A 24,155-nucleotide genomic window follows, 5' to 3' on the forward strand; every position below is an offset into this window, starting at 1 on the left:
GAGGGGGACTGATGGGAGGTTGAGTTTGTGAGTAGTGGGGTTCAAGATGCACAGGACCAAAACTAGTGAAGAGGATCTTTCCACCTCACACACCCTCCTCACACTCATGCCCTAGTCTGCCCAGTTGGTTGGTGCACATCATTCTCTCTTGAGTCATGCATCCTTGTGGCTTCTCTAGGAAACCTTGTCGACTCACCTAGTGAGATATCTGCTCTTAAATCTACTTCCCTGGAGCACTTAGTATGTATCTTCCTGATCAAAGGCTTCCATACCATGTCTTACTGATCTAGTGTGCCCCTGCCATCCTGTCTGCATTGAAGAGAGAAGTCAGAGCTTTATTCCTGGCAGAACAACTGCTGGGTGGCTGGCTGGTCAAATACAAAAAGGGTGATATGAAGGGGAAGGGAGGGAGGGAGGCAGGGAGGGAGGGAGGAGGGAGGGAGGGAGGGAGGGAAGGAGGGAAGGAAAGATATGTGGATGGAAGGACAGTTGCAATGGTTTGTGAACAGAATGAACAGAAAGGACAGAAGGATGGTTAGAGGGTTGTAGAGACAAGGGTGGACAGAAGAAAGAATGGATGGAAGTTGGAAAGATATAGTGGTAAATGAATACGTGTATGGATAGATGGGTAGATGGATGAGAGTATGGATAACTACGGTGGTCTACAGAAGTATAGATGGGTAGAGGGTGGGAAGATGTGATGGTGTATGGTGACAGAGAGATGATGGACAGAGGAATGAACAGATCCTATAGTGGACTGCTGGATGGAGGATTGGACAGACAACAATAGATGTTCAGATGGATGAGAGATGTGTTGAGAGTTGAACAGATAGCAAGGATGGATGGATGGATGGATGGAAAGACACAATGGAGGTTTGATGGACAGACAGTGGATGAATTTATAGAGAGATACAGCAATGGATAGATGAATGAACAGATGGACAGATGGATGATGAATAGATGGACAGGTAGAGAGTTAGACAGGTACTGTGATGGATGAAGAAACACATGTTTTTCAGAAGAATGGACAGATGGGTTCTGGGTGGCATCACAGATGAATAACAGAGGGATGTATGAATGAAGGAAGAGACCAAGTGATGGTTCCACCTCCTGTGTGCCTGACATTAATTCCTACCCCATCCCTCTTCCTCTGCTTTGCTGAGATCCTTGCTTGGTTTTCCAACTCTTCAACTTCCTACTATTCTAAGGTCTCTTTAGACATTTTACCAGAAACCTGGCAGTCACAAAAGTCAATCTTGGGCCTGTTTCTCCTGTTTGCCCACCTTCCCTGAAGAATAAATCTTGCCATACATCTCCAACAACATCCATGCTGATGATTCTGAAACATACTCCTATATCCTATCGTCGGTGTAATCTGTTTTCTCATTCAACAAATACTTGTGAAGCAGAGAATAGTGTTTGAGAATCTTTGGCAGCACTTGGGATTCATTCCAGATAGCTAACTCTGTGGAGCTGATAGTCTAGGAAGGAAAATCGACATAGGTAAGAAGTTATACTGGGTGTTAGAAGGGAACGGTGCTTTGGGGGAAAGGGAAGGATCAGCTGGGAAAACTCAGAGTGCACAAGGATTAGTATTTAAATGGGTGACCCATGGAGTCTTATTCAAGCGAGATTCATGGAAACCTGGGAGTGAGGGACGCCGCCTGGGGGTTCTGGGGAAAGAGTGATGCCAGAAGAGAGAACACGGGCACAGGTCTGGGGTAGACATGGACTAATATGGAGAACAGGGTGGCCAAGGCAGAGTGAACAGAGACTTGGACCTGAGAAGCAGCCACACAGGGAAGGGGCACATAGGGAAGGGCACACGGGGACAGACAGGGGGTGAGCTCACGTCAGGCCTGAAAGACCTGGCCTTCGTGTGCCTGACTTGGGGCTTCCTTTCCCCATGCCCAGCCCTGGACCCCAGACAGGGATGACAGAGCAGGCCCAGCTATGCCCAGCCCCATTTGCCACCTTTTAACTGTGACCTCCACTGACTGGGCTGCCTCAACTTCCATTCTGACCCCAGCAGCCAGTCCTGAGATAGAATGTGATCCAAACAAGGTCAATTGAAGCTATTTTGGAGGGTAAGAGATTCGGAGTATATCCAGTGGTACTCAGAAACTACTCCTGGCTCTGCACTCAGGAATTACTGCTGGCAGTGCTTGGGGGACTATATGGGATGCAGGGAATCAAACCCAGGTTTGGCTGCATGCAAGGAAAATGCCCTACCGACTGTGCTATCGCTCCAGCCCCCCTTGTTCTTCTCTTGAGTGTCCAGAAGGGTCCCTAATAAGCTCACGGGGTCTGTCACAGCAGTCCGCAGTGCCTTGGACACAGGTGAGCACGTTCAACAGGGAGCCACCGGCGCTCTCAAAGCCTTGCTGGAGACACCCATGTAATCATTCGAAATGGAAACTGCTCAAATGAACTGGAAAATGTTTTCCTTGTATCTTCTCACATTCCAGAACCTTTCCTTCCACGGTTCAAAAGTTTGCATTGTCTAATTGCCGATTTCCATTTGTGAAAGAATCAGCGTAAAATAAAATTAACTGCCAAATTAATCTACCCATCTCGTTGTAGGTATTAATTATCCTCCGAGCCATTTTCTACTGTGCTCGCCACATGTCGATACAGGCCTGGATGGAGTGATGTGGAATCCAGTTTCCAGTCAGGGATTTAGCCCCTGCATCAAAGATGCATGAAAGGGCGCTGTGTGAAAGGGCCAGAGTCAGAATGAGAAAAACCTCCTTCATGTCTCTGGGGTGAGCACATGTTCCAGAGCAGAAACGAGCTGCGTGGTTTTGTGACAGCTTTTCCCAATGAACTCAGATAACCAATGAACAGCCACACAGTTCCATGAAGATTCCCAGTGCCAGCTTCTGTGTGGAGAGCGTGGTGCAGGCGATGGCACAGGACTGGGCGTCATGCATGCTCTTCTGTCTGCTGTCCCCAGGGAGAGCATCCTCTTGTTTCTGCTAATGTCAACCGAACAACACACAGGTGTCCAGGACTCCACGATCAGCTCCCCCAGACCAAGAGGAGAAATGCATCTATTTGGGGACCTGAACCACGTCATTACTGCTGAAAATGATGTGAAATCAGACGCGGGAATCCCCTTGTGAGAAGTGATTAGAAATGACATCTCCTTGGGGCTGGAGCGAGGGTACAGGGTACAGTGTGTATGTACAAAGCATTTGCCTTGCCCGTGGCCAACCCAGGTTCGATTCCCAACATCTCATATGGTCCCTGAGCACCGCCACCAGGAGTAATAACTAAGTGCAAAGCCAGAAGTAACTCCCGTGCATCACCGGGTATGACCCAAAAAGAAAGAAAAATAAGAAAAAGAAATGACATCTCCTTGACCAGGAGCCATTGCAGTCTTAAAGGAGGAAGAAAATCCCACAATATTTGTCCCATCCCAATGGATGGCCCCGTGGGACTTTAATGCAAATGAAGTCAGGCAGAGAAGGACAAATGCTGTCTGACTCTGCTCACATGGGGTATCGCGACACCCCCACACTCTCAGAACAGAGAGCAGGCTGCAGCTGCTGGGGATGGGGGAAGGTCTATGCTAATTAAAGTTTCAAGTATGCAAGATGAGTAAGTCCCAGAGAGCCACAGCCCATGTTTTACCTACAGCTAACAATATTGTGCACTGAAAATCTTGTTAAAACAGTAGATCTGTGTTCAGCTTGCTTACCATGCAAATATTCTGAAAGAAGAGGAAAGACAGCACTCAAGTCCACCAAGGAAAACACGTGTCGAAACAGTTGGGAAGGGTCCCGGATGCCAGTCCATCTAAAGAGTGGGTCCCGGGTGGAGCCCTTTATGATCCCACACCCATGGTAAAACGCCAAACTCTGAGAAAGGGTGCTGCATGGACAAAGAGTTGTAAATCTGGCACCCAGAGGTGCAGGAAATGCTTTTGCTTCAGCAGCAGAATAACCAAGAGGGCCCTGCCCCCAACGTGAAGAATCTTTGGAGCCATTCTCAATGCTGACACCACGTGGGCCATGCTTAAGTCACAAGGGGTTGGGGGGCGTTCAGTTTCTTTCTGTGCCCCCTACTCCATATGTGGCCTTGGAAGCAGAAGGGTTTAGGGATTCTTATTTGCTAACAGAAGGGGGTCAAAGCTTAAGGAGGAAGATTAGATTCTCCACTTCCTGGCAATAACGCAGCTCTGAGGCATCCAAGTGACTCATTAGAAAAATTAAAAAAGATGTGAGCATTATTTGTAGCACCCTGAGCCAGCGCCCAAAACACTGAGTTTATTCTGGAGATCAGGGTTTGGGGAACAGGAAAGGAGGCACAAGTTCAAATAAATCAGATGCAGAGGCTCCTGTCAGGGAGAAAAGGGACAGGCTTTGCTATAGCAAAAGTGTCCTGACTCCCTTCAGGGCACAGGACTGGGAAAGCCGCAAGGAAAGCAGCCGGGGAGAGACAGTGTTTGGGGGGAAGGAGAGGCTTTTCAGGTTCATCCTGCTCCACTCATAAAATCTACATGTTGGCTTTTCAGCAGACCAGTTTGGAGGACCCAGCTGTCCAGCTGCGTCTTCTCCCCAAATACCCCACGAGGACAGGAATCTGTAAGCTTTCCCCAAAAGAAAAACAAAGTAGGAAAGAAGTTGGGCTGTGCAGCCTCCATCTGAAGGCGCCAGGCTGGAGAGAAAGTGCAGTGCAGAGGCTCCATGGCCCCGGGGATGAACGCTGGTGTGCAGTGTGCACTGAGTGGTTATGTGGTGTACAATGAGTCGCATGTGGCGTGCCGTGAGTGGTGAGTAGAACACAGTGAGTGGGATTGGGTGAGTGTGCAGTGAGTGATGTGTAGTCTGTGGTATGGGGTATGCAGTGAGTGGTGTATGGTGAGTGGTATGCAGGAAGTGAGCAGCATGCAGTGAATGGATGTGCTGTGCAGTGAGTACTGAGTGGTGAGCACTGAGTATTGTGAGTGTGCGGTGAGCAGTGAGTGGTGTGCAATGGGCCCTGTGCAGTGGGTTTTGTGCAGTGAGTTTTGTGCAGTGAGTGTTGTTCAGTGAGTGGTGAGCACTTAGTATTGTGCAGTGTGGAGTGTGTATTGTGAGTGCTGTGTGGTGTGCAGTAGGTAGTGGGTGGTGTACAGTGGGCCCTGTGCAGTGGGTTTTGTGCAGTATCGTGTAGTGAGTATCATGCAGTAAGTGGTGAGCTCTTTGTATTGTGCAGTGTATGGTGTGTGCTGTGAGTGCTGTGTGGTGTGCAGTGCGCAGTGTGTGGTGTGCAGTGGACCCTGTGCAGTGAGGAGGAAATACCCTTCAGGGCAGGAAGTCTGCGTGGGTCCAGGTGGCTCTTTCATGATGCTGCTGGTGGTTAAGTTGCCTGCCAATGGCTCCTTTGAAAGTCTGAGTTTTAAAAAAATAAAATTGGGAAACTGGGTGGGGGGGCAGTAGAGGAGATAAGGTGCTTGTCTTGCATGCAGTTGACCCTGTTTCAATCTCAGCACTGCATATGGTTCCCTGAGCACTGTCAGGAGTGGCTCCTGAGCACTGGAATAATCCCTGAGCACAGCTCTCCGAGCATGGCTCCCAAACAAGTCACAGTGAAGAACGTGTTTTTAAAGGTAGCCCCTTGCCACCTCTTTTTGGAGGAGATTGTCAAAAGCCTTCACTTAGGCCCTGATGGCTGTTTCTTGCTCTCTCTGGATTGGAGCATGAGTTCCTGGAAAGCCCCAGCTCTGACAGCGGACTGAGAAGAGACAGTAGAAAGCTAACCAGAAGAACTGACCAAAAGAAAGCCAGCGAGGCCAGCCCACCAAGGCTCGTAAATGACACTCCCCAGTTCTGACAGGGAGAGGCAATCATGACCGGCAAGTTCAGGCTCTGGATCGACATTATGGGCTAAATCACTTTACTGTGGCTAACATCAGGGTAAATCTCTGATTCCCCTTGCTGAGAGGAGCAAAGCAGGTGGTCCAAGTGCCGATAAAAGTCCTTGGTCACGTGGCACAAAGGGCACCGGGCGGATCTGGATCACAGGCCTCCTAGAATGTCCTCAGAGACCCCCTCCATGCCAGTGCACCTTCACCAGCTCCCAGACGGCCATTGTTCATGCCCTCCAACCATGGGGTGATCAGGCACCAATACCCCAATTTCTCAAACTCCCAGCAACTTCTTAGTTGAGCTCGAAACCAAGCTGTGATGAGTTAAGTCACCCCCCTCCCCCAGAGTGCTCTTACAGGGAGCAGGAAACGCAAGACCACCACCCAAGGTCGGGTTTAGATCTGGGGCTCTTCCCCTCTGCAGGATGCACTTCCCAGCCTAGGATGTTGCTAGAGTCAGAGCCGGTCAGCGGGCTTTTTCTGAGTGCTGGACATGGGCTTTCCCAGGTTCTGGCTGTGCAGGGGCCTGGCCTGTTCCTCAAGCACCGCCCTCCTGCCTGCCACCTGCAGCTAAGAGGTCGCAGTGGAACAGAGCTGGTGATAAGAGAGCCCATAAGAAACCTGTCCCCAACTCTTCCATCTTTACATGATGCATGGCCCTCGCCCACAGCATCAGAAGCATCCCCCTCTCTCTGCGTGAGAAGCTAAACGGGGAGATTTCACTCCCAGAAAGCCCTGACACAGAGGGCAAAGACTTTGGTTTTCTCTCTGGTGTTCCGGAATGCATGTGGGCTAGAGCGATAGCACAGCGGTAGGGCGTTTGCCTTGCACGCAGCCAACATGGCTGACCCGAGTTCAATTCCTCCGCCCCTCTCGGAGAGCCCGGCAAGCTACCGGGAGTCTCTCGCCTGCATGGCAGAGCCCGGCAAGCTACCTGTGATGTATTCGATATGCCAAACACAGTAACAACAAAGTCTCCAATGGAGACATTACTGGGCCCGCTCAAGCAAATCAATGAACAAAGGGGGGACAGTGTTCTGGAATGCAGGCTCACGATAAAAAGAGAATTCCGTTCCGCAAGAACACAGACTCAGTGCCAGGGTCATAGTACAGCGGGGAAGGCGTTTTCCTTACTTGTGGCCGACCCAGGTTGGATCCCCAGTATTCCATAAGGTCACCTGAGCACCACCAGGAATAAGTCCTGAGTGCAGAGCCAGGAATAATCTCTGAGTATCGCCTGGTGTGACCCAAAAAAAAAAAAAAAAAAAAAAAGAAGACCAGCAGAAACGTGCAGCCATCAACTTCCCCTGTTTGCTGAGCTTTAGGAAGGGGGGTTTCGTACAGCAAAGAAGCAGTCAGGCACACCCTTATTCACTCATCCTGCAAACACTGGCCTGGCTGATGCAGCGCATGGCTGTCAGCCTGGCAGACTCTGACCTGGGGACATAGGACAGGAGTCCAGTCTGCCACCAATCTATATGGAATTCTGCAACTGGACCGGTCTGTGCCTGCATCTCCACTGCCAGCATCACCTCAGATAGCCAGAGAGCAAATGCATGGCTCTGCTTCTCAAAACCTGCTTGCTTCCAGCAGCCACTGAATTCAGCCTGGATTCTGGAAGGTTCCTCATCCAACCGCAGAGCTAGGGTTGAGCAGGCACAGAGTGAAATGGAGTCCCTTTTCCCCTCCACCCAGTTCTCGGCTGGTCTTGTCTGGTCTCCAAACATAAAATGCCCACAAACTCCTTCAGACACTCATGCCAAATAAAGAGCCAAAAGGTAATAGTACAGAGGGTAGGGCGTTTGCCTTGCACGCGGCTGACCTGGGATCGATCCCTGGCATACCTTATGGTCTCCCAAGCACTGCCAGGAGTAATTCCCAAGTGCAGAGCCAGGAGTAACCCCTGTGCATCGCTGGGTGGACCCAAAAAGAATATGTATATCTATATCTATCTATCTATAGAGAGAGAGTGCGCAAAAAGGGGAAAGGAAGAAAAAGCCTTTCACCTCATGCACAAGAGGAGAAAGAGGAAGCACAGCAGCCCTCTTCTTAGTCACATCTATGGGTGAATGATCCAGAACCATGCGGAAGGTTCGAGAAGTTCTCCTTTGCGGGGCTGTGAGTTTTTGATCATGAGAGTTCAGTCTGTCTGTCTGGTCTCTTCTCGTTTTCTGGCCCAGGGCAGCAAGAGTCTGCAGAACTCCAGCCCAGCCTTCCTTCTCCACAGGACCCCTCACAGCAGCTGTCCACCTACACCCTCTTGACCTCTAACCACATGTCAGTTCCGGCCACAGGGCTCTGATGGCCCTTCCCAGCCCTTTGCCGCTGAAGCAGCCACCAGGGAGATCCCTGCTGCATCCCCCACAGCCCGGCCGGGCGCTTACCTGCAGATGTAATTGGTCTTGCAGGAGTCCTGCAGATTCAGGCAGTTGGGCTTCTCCCGCTCCTCATAGGAGCACACGGGCACGATGGTCTGGCGCCGGCGCTCGGTGCAGGCAATGTCGCGGCAGGAGCAGAAGAGCATCCCGTAGCTGTGCTTGGCCGGCACCTTGTCGAAGAACTGACGGAGGGCCTTGTGGCACTTGCGGCGGTTGCAGACCTCGTTGGACATGCTGCTGGTGCACGGGGTGATGTAGGCCGACCTGTACTTCTTGCAGGTGTCATCCAGGTTGCAGGCCTTGGCCGCGTCCAGGCAGTTGTTCCCTTTGGAAATGTGCTCGACTGCAAAGGAGAAGCAAGAGGGTGTGATCAGTCCCAGCCGGGCTCTGCGCACTGCATGCAGTCCACGTGGCCACTGCCCCAGGCAGCACTGGGGCCACATGGTCATGTCCCTGGCAGCCCGGGAGCTCTCATCAACCCAGGGTTGGGAGCTAATGACTTAATGAGCCTGTGACAAGGATTGTGTTGAGCATATGAACACCGGAGCCTGTGTTCGTGCCTGGCACTCCCTTAGACGTATAATTAGGCGGCATTGAGACAGGCCAAAGGCGCTCAGGCACCTGCCTGACTCCGGATAAACAAGGCAACAGGAGAGTAAGTTCTCAGCTCCTGGCTGGTAAATTGAAATTAGGGTAAAAGGGAAAAAAGAGCAACAAATTATATACTTGTTCATTATACAGTATATAAAATGATGTGCTGAATGTAAGTATAATTGCCATGCAATCCTCCAGGAATATAATTATGTAATAAATGCATATAGTACATGCTAATTACTATATGATTACAAGTAATTACATGGTTATTTGAGCCTAGAAGACAAAATATTATGCCAGACTCTCTAAACAGGAAGAAGCAACTACAATGAAGCTGTAGTTAAGTTCTAGCTCACAGGCCATTGGAAGAAAACCAGAATAAATTACATTAAATTTTGCAAACCTCAATTACCACTTAACTCGCTGCGTAGAAGATATAGAATCCATGAGTACTGAGGTGGCAGATTGAAAAATTTTAGCAGGGATTTTGGAAAGAATTTCAGTGGGCTTTCAAACCCCTTGGCCTTTGGAAACTTGCAGGGCATATGCTGCCTCTGGCCTGGCTCACAGGGTTGAGGAGCCAGGTCTGCCCGTTGCATGGCTGGGGGAAGAGCCTGGTGCACGTGGGCCCCATGGGGGCAGCTGTGGGTACTGGGCAGAGCCAAGTCCACTGGGAAAAGTTCAAAGAGAATGGAGACCTGGGACATAATTCCACAGTTGGGACATAGGCCTTGCAATTGATTCTCCACACCACACAGCCTCCCACACATCACTGGTTGCAGTTCTGAGGGCCCCTAAACACTGCCGTGATGGCCCTAAAGATTCCAAGCACCTCAAGACTTGAGGAACAGCACACTCCAAAGTCCTACCTCAACTGCCAGCGAGACTGACTGAGCATGCCTGGGAGTGAGCCCTGGGCTTCCTTTGACTCTGCTGCTGAGTAGGCAAGGGAAATGGAACTCCATCAATACAAGTGTTTTCATGTGAGATGAGGCATTGGGAGCATTGGAGAGAACTTCCAAAACCAATTTTTTAAGGAGGTTCATGGAAAGGGGATCAATCAGTGCAGCAGTAATATTCCTGAGGCAGTAGAGGCAGTGTACAACATCCTGCAGTGTCCGGGAATTGGGCCTCCGCACTTCCTGCTCCATCTCAGCCACTTCCGGAACTCTCTTTTAGTTCCCAACAGGACTTTACAACCACTAAAGAACTAAGGAGAGAGGAGCCAACTCCTGCAAAGTCTCAGTGGAACTGAAAAGCAGGTATTTTGTCCAGGTCTAAAGGGCCCAAGGCTGTGGGTTCAACCTTCAAAGGAGGAGGAAAACACTGCCAGAAGAGATGACATCATACTGAGGAAAGGGATCCAGCCATGGGTCAGATAATGGCCAATTCCTAACAAGACAGACCTAAAATGCTACCCCTGAGAGATGCAGAAAGCAGCACGAAGGTTACCCAACACTAGGTCAGGGGGAACGGGAAGTCATTATCCAAGGGAAACATGTTTTAGTTAGAAGAAATGGGTAATGGGCCGGAGCGATAGTACAGCGGGTAGGGCATTTGCCTTGCACGCCACCAACCTGGGTTCGATCCCCAGCATCCCATATGGTCCCCCAAGTAAATGGTTCCCCAAGTAATTGGTCCCCCAATTACCAGGAGTAATTCCTGAGTGCAGAGCCAGGAGTGGCCCTTGAGCATCACTGGGTATGACACAAAAAGGAAAAAAAAAAGGTGGGTAAGGGGGATATGGTGCCACCAGCAGCCTGTGAGGCGAGTGCATCAGCAGCCTGATGGTGCATCAGACTTCCAGATACCCCAAAATTGCTGCTGTACCTTTGGCCAGACCCCAAAAACTTGGGGCAAAGTTTATCAAGAAAGTAAACGGCCAAAAGTTAGGTATGTGGGAAACACACCCACAAACCACCTGCGGCTCCAGCTATATAATTGGAGACATGGCCTCTCTGGTTCCTGATCCAGCTGCTTAATGGCCATAATGCCAGAGACTCAGAAACAAATCTCGAAACCAAATGGCTTTTGGCAGAAATGCGTCCAATCCCTACAGTAGGTTACAGGCACTGGGCCACCCCAGGTGGGAATAGGTTTCGTGCCTTGGCCTGTTCCCCCTGGTGGCCTGGTGGCCGCCATCCTCCAGAGGCCGCTGGACAGTCAGGTTTGGGCCCGCAGTGATGAGACAAGCGGGGCCTCATGGGATGGGGGTGGAGCCAGCCCTTTCCTCCCTGTCCCAACAAGACCCTGAGATGTCGCCCACGAACGGCCTCTCTGGTTCCTGATCAAGCTGCTTAATGGCCATGATTCCAGAGACTCAGAAAAAAATCTTGAAACCCAGCAGATTTTGGCAGAAATCCCTCCAGATTTAATTGTTAAAATTTCAGAATTTCAAAATTGCGTGGCCACTACTGCAGCCACGCGACATCATATGTTATTCATAACCAGCAATAGAAAACAAGTTGTCTACTGTTGCCTTTTCAGCAGATCTGAGTGTTGGGGTAAAATCCCAAATAATAATGGTGGGTTTGGTGTCAAAATATTGAATGTAATTAAAGTAGAGAGAGAGTAATGTGGAAATCATTTGCCCCACAGGTAGGGGGAGGGTGCGGGATGTGGGTATACTGGGGTTTTTGGTGGTGGAGAATGGGCACTGGTGAAGGTATGGGTGTGTCATTGTATGACTGGGACTTAAACCTGAAAGCTTTGTAACTGCTCTCATGGTGATTCAATAAATAAAATTATAAAAAATGAAAAAAAAGTAAGGTGGAGTTCATGCCCAATTCAATCAGCTAATCAGTGGCTGAATAAATAGCAGTACTCATACATAAAAAAAAAAAATAGATGGGTAAGTTCCAGAGGCCAATCTGCAGTTCACCAGATCGACAGTGACAATACTGGATCAGGCAGCAAAATGCCTGCCAGGAAGAAGAGCTTGTGAAATGTGTGCACTATGAGAAAAACCAGAGAATGAATTAAATAAGAAAGTAAAGAGTACCCCAACAAAGTTCACATTTCGGAGGAGAAAACAACTCTCACCAGTCAGCTACAGAAGAAAATCTAGCAGGGACAAAGCTGAAAGCAAAAAGAAGTGCTGCCGGCCCCACAAGAACCCAGCCCACGGAACGTGGCAGGCAATCCGCAGGAGACACAGCCCTTCCTGGGGTGCCACGCAGAAAGGTGGCTACATGCACCTCTTCGTGGGCTTAACGAGCAGATCTGGGGCCCGTTCTCCATCAGCATCTGCCCTGGCTGGCACTTCCATCTCCGACTCAGGCTCCCCAAATGCAAGACTAACATATTCACCACCTGCCCTGACAGTATCCCCAGGGCCTCCAAGCCCAGTGACACTTCCAGCCTTCTCCTCTGCTGACACATCTCAGGCTTTGCTGTGAAGCCCGAGGGCAGTGATTTATATTCTTGAAGGCCTATGCTCTCCAGGAGATCTCCCCATCATGCATATTTTATAAGACTCTAAAATGAATTAATGCCACCATATTCTGGATCATCTGGATAAGGGCCTTAAGGCTGGAAGCCAGTACCCAGTGTCACCACCTGTATTTACTCTTGTCTTGGTGTTAAATGTTCCTTTGTGATCTCTGGCCAGAAAGAGAACAAAGACACTGAGGTGGACCAAAGACATTAAGGTTGTCATGAGTGACCAGTGAATCAACATTAGTGTCAATCCAAACAGGGGGGAAATGGCAGCGAAGTGAAGGCACTGAAGGACCCCAGATATCCAGGCTGTTAGCTTCTCTAAGTTCTTTCCAATTAGACACATCAATTAAGCTCCAACTGAACAAAATCATCCGTTCTATTATATGAATGCCATTAACTTGACTTTCATTGGTTTCAAAGTTTACTTCAACTTAATTTGTACGAGTGGCATTTGAAGTTGCGTAAAAGCATCTATGCTTCTAGGTGCCTATATTTCAAATACATTTTAACAATAGTAATAAAACTCAACACACTGAAATCCCAAACATTTACTTCTGAGTAGTGTTTATACTACTTGAAGTTCTTAAAATTGGTTTTAAAAGGTGACCTCTACATAGGGTGTTGGCAACGTTTATTTGCTTTAGACACAAATACCAAAAGGAAAAACAAATAAATAGATTCCATCAACCAAAGTGCTTCAATAGGGTCTGAGGATGGGGTGCAGTGGTACAGGTGTGAGCCTGAGACTGACACTTTTGATCCCCCAAATAGCTCAATGAGCAACTGAGCACAAGGCAGGGAGTATATCTGACTACTGATGGGTGTAAGGTCAAAACAAAACAAAAATTAGGATTTCAGAACACACACAAACACACACAACTTAGACCAAGGGTTTAAACAACTTATACTCAGTGGTAAAACTCATGTTTTAATCTATGTGCACACAAAAGAAATATTTCAAGTGCTCTTATTTCTTAATAACAACCCCCCACAAAGAATATGATTAAAAATATACAAAGATATCAGGTACATGGAAAGGTTTTAATATCACTAATCATTAAGTAAACACCAACCCAAACCATAAAGAAATACCACCTCAGGCCTGTCAGAAGACCCATCAACAAAATGATGAAACAGTAACAAGTACTGGCAAAGGTACAGAGAAATGGCAACCCTTGGGCACTATTGTTAAGACTGTGACTGGCATAGTCACCCCAGAAAATGGCATGAAGTGCCTGCACAAGATCAAAAGCAGAGCTATCATATATTTCAGGAATTCCTCTTTGGGGCATGTCTGCAGACCCCACGTCCAGACAGCACTGTTTCTCATAGCCAAGACATTAAAATAGCTTAAGTATGAGGTGATGAGATCAGAGGGTAAAGAAATGGTCCATATTTATGCAGTAGAATACTATTCACATGTATATGTATGCAATGGAGTACTATTCAGGTATAAAAATGGTGGATATCTGGTCCTTCTTTTCAACAGTGTCGACAGCATTATGCTACATGCATGTATAGATATGGTGTATGATATCTATATAGATATAAAACATAAAAATCAAATCTGAAAAAACAACAGACACTGGATTTGTGATTTCCATAACAGAGATTTGGAAGAGCCTTACTGGAATACGGTGGACAGAACTGAATAGGTCTCCTTATCTATAATGAAGTGCTGGGATGAGATGTGATATATATGATGACTACTGCTAACACTGCTGCATAATCTATCTGTAAGTTGCTAAGAGAGTATATCCTAATATGGTCATAATAAGGAAAACATTCCCCTCTCCTCATATTTGTATCCATATGAGGTGGGGAGGGCTAGAGCGATAGCACAGCGGTAGGGCATTTGCCTTGCACACAGTCAACATGGCCGACCAAAGTTCAATTCCTCCGCCCGTCTCGGAGAGCCCAGCAAGCTACTGAGAGTATCTCGCCCGCACGGCAGAGCCTGGCAAGCTACCCGTGATGTATTTGATATGCCAAACACAGTAACAACAAAGTCTCCAGTGGAGACGTTACTGGGTCCACTCGAGCAAATCGATGAAAAACGGGAGAACAGTGATGAGGTGGGGAAATTAAGTAAACTTCTAGTAATCATTTCCCAATACATGTAAGTTATATGCTACACACCTTAAACTGAAGTGACACTGTCTGTCGATTACAGCTCAATCTGTGAGAAAATGCTCTGGCATATTTCTGCAATGGGCAGAATACCGTTAGGTTTCTTTCTAAAGTTGGTAAGGCTCAGGGTGGGGAGATGGCTCAAAAGGCTGTCGACCTGCTCTGTATGTGAGGCCGTGGCTTAATCATGGCTGCGTCCACCCCAGGTAGAGCTCATCTATAAAATTAAGTTGTTAAAATATACAACGTACTGCCGTATAAGTACCACGCTCTAACTGATTGCGCCAAACTACTATTTTTTTCTTAATGTTACCAAGAGGTAAAGTGGAAGAAAGTTGGAACACTTTATTTTTCAAACCAAAGATTATTCCATTATTCATGGGTGTGACTCCGTCTAACTTTCGGCTGATTTTATTCACCATCTCCTTACCACTTTTTCAGTCTGTGACAAATTCCAGAATGCACAACCTCGCACATTCAGAAAAGAAAAAAGTCTGTAAGTTGATTATTAGTTTATAGGACATTACATACCTTTCTTTTTGTTTCTTATTTCTAGTTGTACAAAATATTCTCATGACCCTCTGAACATAAGCTAATTGGCCAGTCTAACCAATCTAAACAAAGACAGAAATTAAAAAAAGAGTAAAGGAGAAGAAAACCACAGACTAATGTTCTTTACAAATACAAAAATTTCTTATGAAAAGCTACGTATTAAAGGAAAAATGCACCATGACCAACCAGAATTTATCTAAAAATGCAAGGTTTGTTGAGTATTTAAAAGGCAATGCAATCCACTACACCGACAGACAAGAAGAAAACCATATGAGTATTTCAATAAAAAAGAAAAGGTAGTCACAAAACTCCAACATTAATTCTATGACCAAAAAGGTAGGGGAAATGCTCAGCAATTTAAGAAGAGAAACTTCTAAATATGGTCAAAGTATCTATGAATAATATCTAAAGTAAAGTAAAAGTAAAGTAAAGGCCCTCCCGTTGTTCGTCGATTTGCTCGAGCGGGCCCAGTAACATCTCCATTGGAGACTTTGTTGTTACTGTGTCTGGCATATCGAATACGTCACGGGGAGCTTGCCAGGCTCTGCCGTGTGGGCGAGATACTCTCGGTAGCTTGCTGGGCTCTCCAAGAGGGGCGGAGGAATCGAACTTTGGTCGTCCATGTTGGCTGCGTGCAAGGCAAATGCCCTACCTGCTGTGCTAATATATAGCCAAAATAATATTTGGTAGCGAAATACTGATGGTTACCTCCTACAATCAGGAACAGGTAAAAGCTTCCATTTTATCATTTAGACTCCACATGGTGCCAAAGTAACTAGTAAATACAATATGGCAATATGAGGGAAATAAAAAGACAAATGAAAGAAAAAGATGTGGCTATTTGCACATAGCTTGGAAAATCCAGAACTAGTAAGTGAATCTATCAAATGAAGAATGTAAAGTTAATATACAAGAGCCAACTGTATTTTTATAACTATCAGAAACAAATGAAAAACAAATTACATTTATATAGCACCAATTCTTAAATAGAACCATTTAAGAATAAATTTAAAGAAATATTTGTAAGTCCACTATGCTGAAAATGAAAAACATGACTTGAAAAATTAAAGAAAGCATAAATAAAGAGAAATACCATGGATCCGAGGGTTCAATACTGTTAAGATGTCAATTATCCCAAATTTGTTATATTTGGGAAATTGGTAAGCTAATTCCAAATTTTAGGTGGAAATACAAAAGAGATAGCATAGACAAAGCAATGGAAAAATAATAATGGAGCTGGAGGCTTTAGATTAAGAAGTTATAAAGACTGCATGATAGGGCATATTTATAGATCAATGTCACTGTCCTCCCATTGTTCATTGATTTGCTCGAGTGGCCCCAGTAACGAATCCATTGTGAGACTTGTTGTTACTGTGTTTGGCATATTGAATACGTCAGGGGTAGCTTGCCAGGCTTTGCCGTGTGAGTGAGATACTCTCGGTAGCTTGCCGGGCTCTCCGAGAGAGGGGCAGAGCAATCAAACTTGGGTCAGCCACGTAGGGTCGGCTGCATGCAAGGCAAACGCCCTACCCACTGTGCTATCGCTCCAGATAAATTAAGCAATGAAAAACAAGACATATCTTGGAAATTCACCCATGTGTCTCCACATTATTTGATTTTTTGACAAAAACAGTCACTAAAGAAACCCAAAGAAGAAAGCTTTTTCAACAAATAATACTAGAATTAAAATGTATATAAAACAAACAGTCTTCATGACATATGTAAAATTTGATACAAAATGAAGCACAGATTTAAACATAAAAGCTAAAACCTTGAAATAAAAATATAATGAAGCAAAGGTGTTTTTAAAAGGTCAATAAAAGGTAAAAGGTAAAGGCCCTCCCGTTGATCGTCGATTTGCTCGAGCGGGCCCAGTAACGTCTCCATTGGAGACTTTGTTGTTACTGTGTCTGGCATATCGAATACTCTCGGTAGCTTGCCGGGCTCTCCGAGAGGGGCGGAGGAATCGAACTCAGGTCGGCCATGTTGGCTGCGTTTAAGCCGAACGCCCTACCCGCTGTGCAAAAGGTCAATATAAAGCAATAAATATTAAAGATAAAGTTTGTTACATTCCATTTCACAAAAATTGAAACCTCCTGCATGTCAATAAACACACTAATGAAAATTACCAAATTGCAGAGTAGAAGAAAATACTAAAAAATAGCCGAGAATCAATATCTAAAGTAATTTAGAATGTTTAAAATAAAAGTAAAGAAAGAAAAACATTGAAAAACAGACTCAATATCTGAACAAACATACCTGGCACAGAGATACATGAATGGACCAGAAGCATGTGAAGAGTTCAAAATCATGGATTTTCAGGTAACTGTTATGTTAAAACTATGATGAAACCCTATATATACACTCACCAAGATAAATAAAATTAAAGTCTAGGGGCCAGAGAGACAGTACAGGGGATAAGGTGCTTGTCTTGAATGCTGCTGACCCTATTCAATCCCCAGCCTGAGTACCATAAATAAATAACTTAGTTTACAATATCAAATGCTGTCAAAGAGGTAAGTCCCTGAAAATTCGATGTATTGTTGATGTGTAAAATGATCCAACCACATTGGGAAAATATTGGGCAGTATTATTGTGAAACTAAGCATGAACCTACCCTAAGACCGAAAAAGACAAATTACAGAAATTTATTTAAGGTAAATAAGAATATATGTCCACAAAAGACTTATATAAGACTTTCATAACACTGTGTTAATTAATAGTAACCCCAGACTGGAAAACCTTGGCCCATCAAAATAATGAAAAAAGTCTAGTAATGCAATACCATTCAAAACCAAGAACTGATGTAGTATCAAAACACACTGCAACAGCATATTAGAACCTTCCCAACCCCTTAACACCAAGCACTGACCTCCTATTGTTCATCAATTTGCTCAAGCAGGCACCAGTAACGTCTCCATTGTTAGGCTTGATGTTACTGTTTTAGGCATATCAAATATGCCACGGGGAGCTTGCCAGGCTCTGCCGTGCGGGTGGGATACTCTTGGTAGCTTGCCAGGCTCTCTGAGAGGGACGGAGAAATTGATCCTGGATTGGCTGCGTGCAAGGCAAACACCCTACCTGCTGTGCTATTGCTCCAGCCCAACACTGAGCAAAGTGGGGGGGAGGGGAGTCTTTTATTTTTTAATTTTGCGATCAATGCCAGTGATATTGGGGGGACTACATGCTACCAGAGATTTAACCTGGATCTCCTGTATTTACAGCATGCACCGTAGTCCTTTGAGTCATCTCCCTGAACCTTACAAAATAAAAGTCAGACACAAAATTATCCAGTTTGTGTGTGCATGTGTGTTTGACATATAAAGCTCTATGATGGTCAACAAATTATGATGAAAAGAATTGGAAGGGGAACTTGGGTTGGCTGGGAAAGGGCAAAAGGTAACTTTCTGGTATAAAGAGAATCTCAGGGGCTGGAGAGATAGCACAGCGGGTAGGGTGTTTGCCTTGCACGCGGCCGACCCGAGTTCGATTCTCAGCATCCCATATGGTCTGAGCACTTCCAGGAGTAACTCCTGAGTGCAGAGCCAGGAGTAACCCCTATGCATCACCAGGTATGACCCAAAAAGCAAAAAAAAAAAAATCTCAATCTCAACAAAAGCTTTGGTCAAAATTCAGAGAAAAATACACTTTAGATTTATGTATATGGGGCCAGAGCAATAGCACAGAGGTGAGGGCATTTGCCTGGCACATGGCCAACCAGGGTTTGATGCTGAGTACCCCAAATTGTTCCCTGAGCCCACCAGGACTAATCCCTGAGTGTCGAGTTAGGAGTAAGCCCTGAGCATTGCTGTGTGTGCCCCCCCAAAAAAAATTAAACACCAAAAATCAGTATGTATAAATTTTACCTCAAAAAGAAAAAAAAGACTAAACAAATACTGATACATAGTTAATGAAATGCATGCTGAAGCATTTAGGGAAAGCATATTGATTTTTTAAAAACTCAGATGGATTGATAGGTGGACCGAAAGATCGATAGATGGACACTTACAAAGCAATTACATTCTAATTTAATTGTAACATTTACATGGTGGATGGACTATAAAAAGTTTCTCAGGAAATTTGATCATGCTAAAAATAATACTCGGGGTAAAAAAACAGGTCTGCATATATCTTATTCTTCTAACCAGAAGTTACTCACACAGAACATGGAAGACAACTTTCAGTCCCACTTTTCAACCCCTTGGGGGCAGGTACACCCTGGCCAGTGATCAGGACTTAGTCCTGGCTGTGCTCGTGGGGGTCATCCCTGCTGCTAATGTTCAGGGGGTGGAACCAGGGTCCGCAAGACATGAGACAAGCACCTTAACCCCTGTACTATCCCTCCAGCCTTCACCTCCTTCCTTATGCCTCCTCCCAAATGTCCCCCCACCTCTGAGTAAATAAGGCTTCCCATGCTGCCTCCAAGTCTAGATAAGTGCTCGCAGAGTGTGAGGACAGAGACATTAGAGTGGAAGATGGACCTCCCTCATCTTAGAACCAGAATCCCCCCAGAAAGTGCTCAGAAAGGCTGGCTCCATGACACCATGAAGGAGAAGGGAGGTGGGCACACGAGTGTCAGTTCTGCCATCAACTCACCCTGTGCCGAGGGGCAGATGGGCAAGCATGTCACCACCTGGTCGTGGAGGCTTTCCCATGTCGCCCCCTGACCAGCCCCTCCTAGCTCATTCACAGAGCCCAGAGCGCGGCATGAAAACGCCCCTCTTACCCCTGCCCCTCCAATCTCTCCCTTTGTGCTGCCATCGCACCTCTAACTCTGGAGGAAGCTGTCTGCAGGAGAAGGGGTCTGCTAGGCAGGCTGTTTTCTATAAATCCTTTTCCTGGGGGAGGGTGTGGCGGGAGAAGGAGCCACCACGCAGCACCAGGCCTGCTCTGGATGGTAGGAAATGCTATTTAATCAGCCATTCTTTCCCCATTCAGACAATGCTGCCGGGTTACCTAGCAGACTGTGGATTGATTTTTTTTCCCCACTGTTCTTAAGTCTCTTGTGCTGGTTATCCCAAATGGAACTCAGCTCCCATATCTTGGGGTAAGGGGAAGGGGTCACTTAAGGAACAATGGGAGCTCCAACTGCTAAACTCTGCAATGACAAGGGTTCTGTGTGGCTGAAGGGGCAATAAATTAGGAGCTGGGTGTGCAGAGGGGGCTTCCTGTCCAGCCATCTGTCTTTACACAAGTCAGCTTACCCCCTCCCCCATCATATGTGTGTGTGGGGGAGGGGCAGAGTCCAGTTCCCTTCTTTGTGAGATGATCTCTTTTATTTTTTATTTTTATTATTTATTTATTTATTTTGCTTTCTGGGCCACACCCAGCATTGCACAGAGGTTACTCCTGGCTCATGCACTCAGGAATCAATCCTGGGTCCGTCGCATGCAAGGCAAACGCTCTACCCGCTATGCTATCACTCCAGCCCCAGAAATGATCTCTTTTAGACCCTTCAAGTGTCTGAACTCTCCTTTTCATGTTAGAGCATCGAGTATTGAAGTTAAAGTTGATCAGGGGGCAAGATATAAACATCCCACCTGAAGCTTAGGAGCCTGCAAGAGTTGACTTCTCAGCTGCTCACTGCTCCAAAGCATCCAAGAACCAACGGGTCAACCCTGACCTGTCATGGGCAGAGCAAATGCACGTTGTCCCTCCAACATAGCACCCTGTGGAGGTGTCAGGAATGAATTATATCTGGGAGAAGCTTTCAGAGACTAAATTCCTCTGGAGCGAGGAACTGCCTTCATGCCCAGCACAATCCTCGCACTGTCCCAAATCAAAGGGGCTATGGCAGCAGTCGGCAGCCCCTCATCATTTACACTTAGAAAATGCCACCGTTATTGGCAAATGCCGAGGCCAGCCAACCCGTCGAAATCATTCAGAATGAAACACAGATGCAGGCATCCAGAAATCTATTTCTGTGGAATATGAGGTGGAATGAAACAGGAAATGCATTAAAATCTGTGCGGCCTGCACGCCATGTGATTTATTAAGCAGAGCGCTCCCGAGAGCCGGCGTGAGAACATTGTTGATGAATGCCTGCTGGTTTCCGGAATCTTTCTGCCTTTCTCTTTAAGGACTCAATCCACCACTGGTTCCCCAGTTCTTTCTGACTTAATTAATTACCATGCAAACGTAACTACGGTTCTTCTTCTAATAGGTTCCCTTTAAGAGATTATCCCGCAAATTAAGAAACAAAAAAATGAGCAAAAGGTGCCAAGATCTTCACAGGGGCTGGGCTGGCTGTTCTGAAAGATAACATGTGCCTGCTGGTCTTCTGATAGCCACATGGATCAGAGAGCAAATCCGCTCCTACTAGCTGTGACCATGCTCATCGATCCTTTCAAGAGTGGCCTTTTCCAGTCAGAGGGCTAAAAATTACATTTACCACACACACACACAAGCCCTTTGGAGCCTGCTGTGTGTTTCCTAGGCAGGTACTGGATTACACGATGCAGAATCTCCTTTCATTCATTTTTTCTTTTTTTTTCTCCATGCCTGCACACCCACATGAAGTCTCACACCTCATCTAAGTTTTCCCAAGAGTTCATCATGAGTGGCTTCTTCCGAGTACCTGTGAGTTTGTAAATATTCTTCGATGCAGGGAACACAGTGTCTATCCTGACTGACCATAGTCAGGCCCAGCTTATCAATTTAGAGGTCGCACTTGCATAATGCAGACTGGAGTGCACCACACCCCATCTGTACATTTGAAAATGAGATGCCTCATACAAGTGGTGTGTGAGTTGCATGCAGGCTGCTGCGAAATGATGAATAGTGCTGTCTCAGCAAAGGGGATCATTACATTTTTAATTAACCTTTCCAACCTCCTCCACCTTTTCCTTTGGTTATACATCGGATCTCTGAAGTTTCCTCCTTGTTTCCGTTCCATCAGGGTTGAAACAAAGGCATGAAAAAATGAGAACAAGGGGATGCAGGAGTCGCACCCAGGTGAGGGGCCTGCAGAGGGGCGGTGTCTCAGCCTCTCAGAGAAGTGGGTACAGGCGCTCAGAACTCTGTGGCCGTGGCCGGGTTCCCACCTCATTTGTTTTCTGGCAGCTTCATGTTATTTAATGTCTTGGCTACCAGGAAACCGGCTTTTTAAAATCTCTTTCGACCTAATTATAATTACTGTGTATAGATCATACAATGATCAATTATAAAAATCTCTGTTTCATAAATATTTAACTTAGCATTTAAATCCACACTGCAGGAACACATGAAATTTCGGCACCCATCTCTTTGCAAACAACAGCTTTATTACAGTTCCAACGCCAATTACTGCAATCCGAACCCCGTCTGTCTTGTAGCACACTCAGGTGCATACTCGAGCATAATGCCTCTCTGTGTACTAAGATGGCACGATTTAGTGATTTCTGAAATATGCATGCCTCTCATTAAAAAGATATCCTACAAAGTCTTCTAACACCATCCTTTAATTTCTCGAGTAGAGAGAGGCATGATTCGGTTATTAGACATAAAAACTCATTAAAATATATTTTATCTAATGTAAGATTGATTCCAAGATAATTGAGGTCAGATCTGTTTGGAAAATGTATTTTGACATGTGCAAATACTGATGCAAAGAGGAAATGAACTTCTTCGTGGACTGCAGCAAGACAGCTAAATATTTTTCAGCAAAATCATAAAGCCATAATTGGATTTCAATTTAGTAATAGTCAGCCTAAGACAGGCCATTCTTAATAATCTAATTATGTGTTTGGGGCCCACCCCAGAACTCAATGACTTCGCTTCAGAACTATTAATTGTGGGCAATCCTGTTGCATCTCCAACCGTGAAATTTGCTATTCCATGTAGGGCTGGCTGTTGGTTATGAGAATTTCTTTTCTAATCTCAAGTCATCTTTATACCATCCCCCTGCCCATGTTCACGCCTTTAATTTTTAAAAGCAAATCCTTTAAGTGACTTGCTGTGAACCAGAAAACTTGGGTCCCAAACAGCTCAGTTTTTTCCTTTACAAACAGAAGTCAAAACGAGAGGCACAAACACTGAACATCTTTCCGATTCTTAAGACATGAAGAGCAGCCCTTTCTTTTGTCTCCTTTTATTAATTAAAGATATTTAATTGATAACATCTCATTAGCAGTAAAATTAATGAGTACCTCAACTACAGAAAAGGACCTGCATGATAATATAAATCTAATAATTCATTCCAATGGATACAAAATGGTTCCACTAATATTTAGTGTAGACAAATTCCACTGATATTTAGCCATGTCTAGAGTAAGAGGCTAAATATATCTTGATGTATAACATCAACATATGATCAACATATCATAAGTTGATGCTGTTTCTTCCCAGAGAAAAAAAACCAATTTTAGCCAACCAGGTAATAAGGAATCCATGTTTCTTCTCACTTGCCTTCCAATATATAACCATAGACAGGGCTAATGGAAAAAAGAGTTATGGTGTGGTTATGTTTCAATAATCTTGGATGGATCCATGAAATTAAAACAGTCTTAAAGCAATGTTCCAAAACTTTTTAACCAACCTATCCAAACTTACAAATCTTTAAGTGTGTGCCAGATCAGGTCCTGACTCTGGGAAGCTGGCTCCTCACCCAAGGAGGCTGCCAGTATGCCAGGCATCACATTCAACTCTTCCCTGGGAGCCTGAGGCATGTTCTTTGAACACCCTGAGTCACAACCAATCTCTGCATCAGGGATGAGTTTCAGAAGCCAAACGTCATTTAGCACTAAATGCGGTAATGAAATGTGTGTTGATGTCGGACACGGCTTAGAGGAGGAAAATAAAGGCTAGATATTTTTATATAGAAGACTTATAAACTGGGCTTTGAAAATCATCAACCAATTGGTCCGATGAAAAGGGTTTATGCTAACAGTACAGCAGTGGAATGAATGTTTGGTCTCTCAAGGTGACTTCTGTTTGTTTGTTCATTTGTTTGTTTATGGGCCACACTCCACAGTTCTCCGGACTTATTCCTGGCTCTGTGCTCAAGGCTCACTCCTGGCAGTGCCCAGGGGACCCTATCAGGTTCCAGAGATCAAATCTATGTTGGCTATCTGCAAGGAAAGAGCCTTACCTGTTGTACTACTGTATGAATAGTACATGAATACTTTGGAGGCCAGTGTCCATTTACATGTGCATTTGGTAGAATCACACATCCCACTCCCCCAAACACACACTATCATATTGCACATCTGTTGTGTTTTTCCAATAAT

The 24,155-nt window shown here is 45.7% G+C and overlaps 1 protein-coding gene across 4 annotated transcripts in view; it reads right to left on the reverse strand.

Annotated features, from left to right (window-relative positions):
* The window catches only part of GFRA1 (GDNF family receptor alpha 1), a 231,242-nt gene that overhangs the window by 51,420 nt on the left and 155,667 nt on the right, over positions 1 to 24,155 (reverse strand). For all 4 annotated transcript variants that reach the window (XM_056120569.1, XM_056120568.1, XM_056120570.1 and 1 more), the window contains one exon: positions 8,239 to 8,575. In XM_056120569.1, the coding sequence (XP_055976544.1) occupies positions 8,239 to 8,575 (337 nt within the window). The remainder of the gene's footprint in view (positions 1 to 8,238; positions 8,576 to 24,155) is intronic.

Source organism: Sorex fumeus, unplaced genomic scaffold (assembly GCF_029834395.1).
Source record: "Sorex fumeus unplaced genomic scaffold, SorFum_2.1 ptg000043l, whole genome shotgun sequence".
NCBI lineage: Eukaryota > Metazoa > Chordata > Mammalia > Eulipotyphla > Soricidae > Sorex > Sorex fumeus.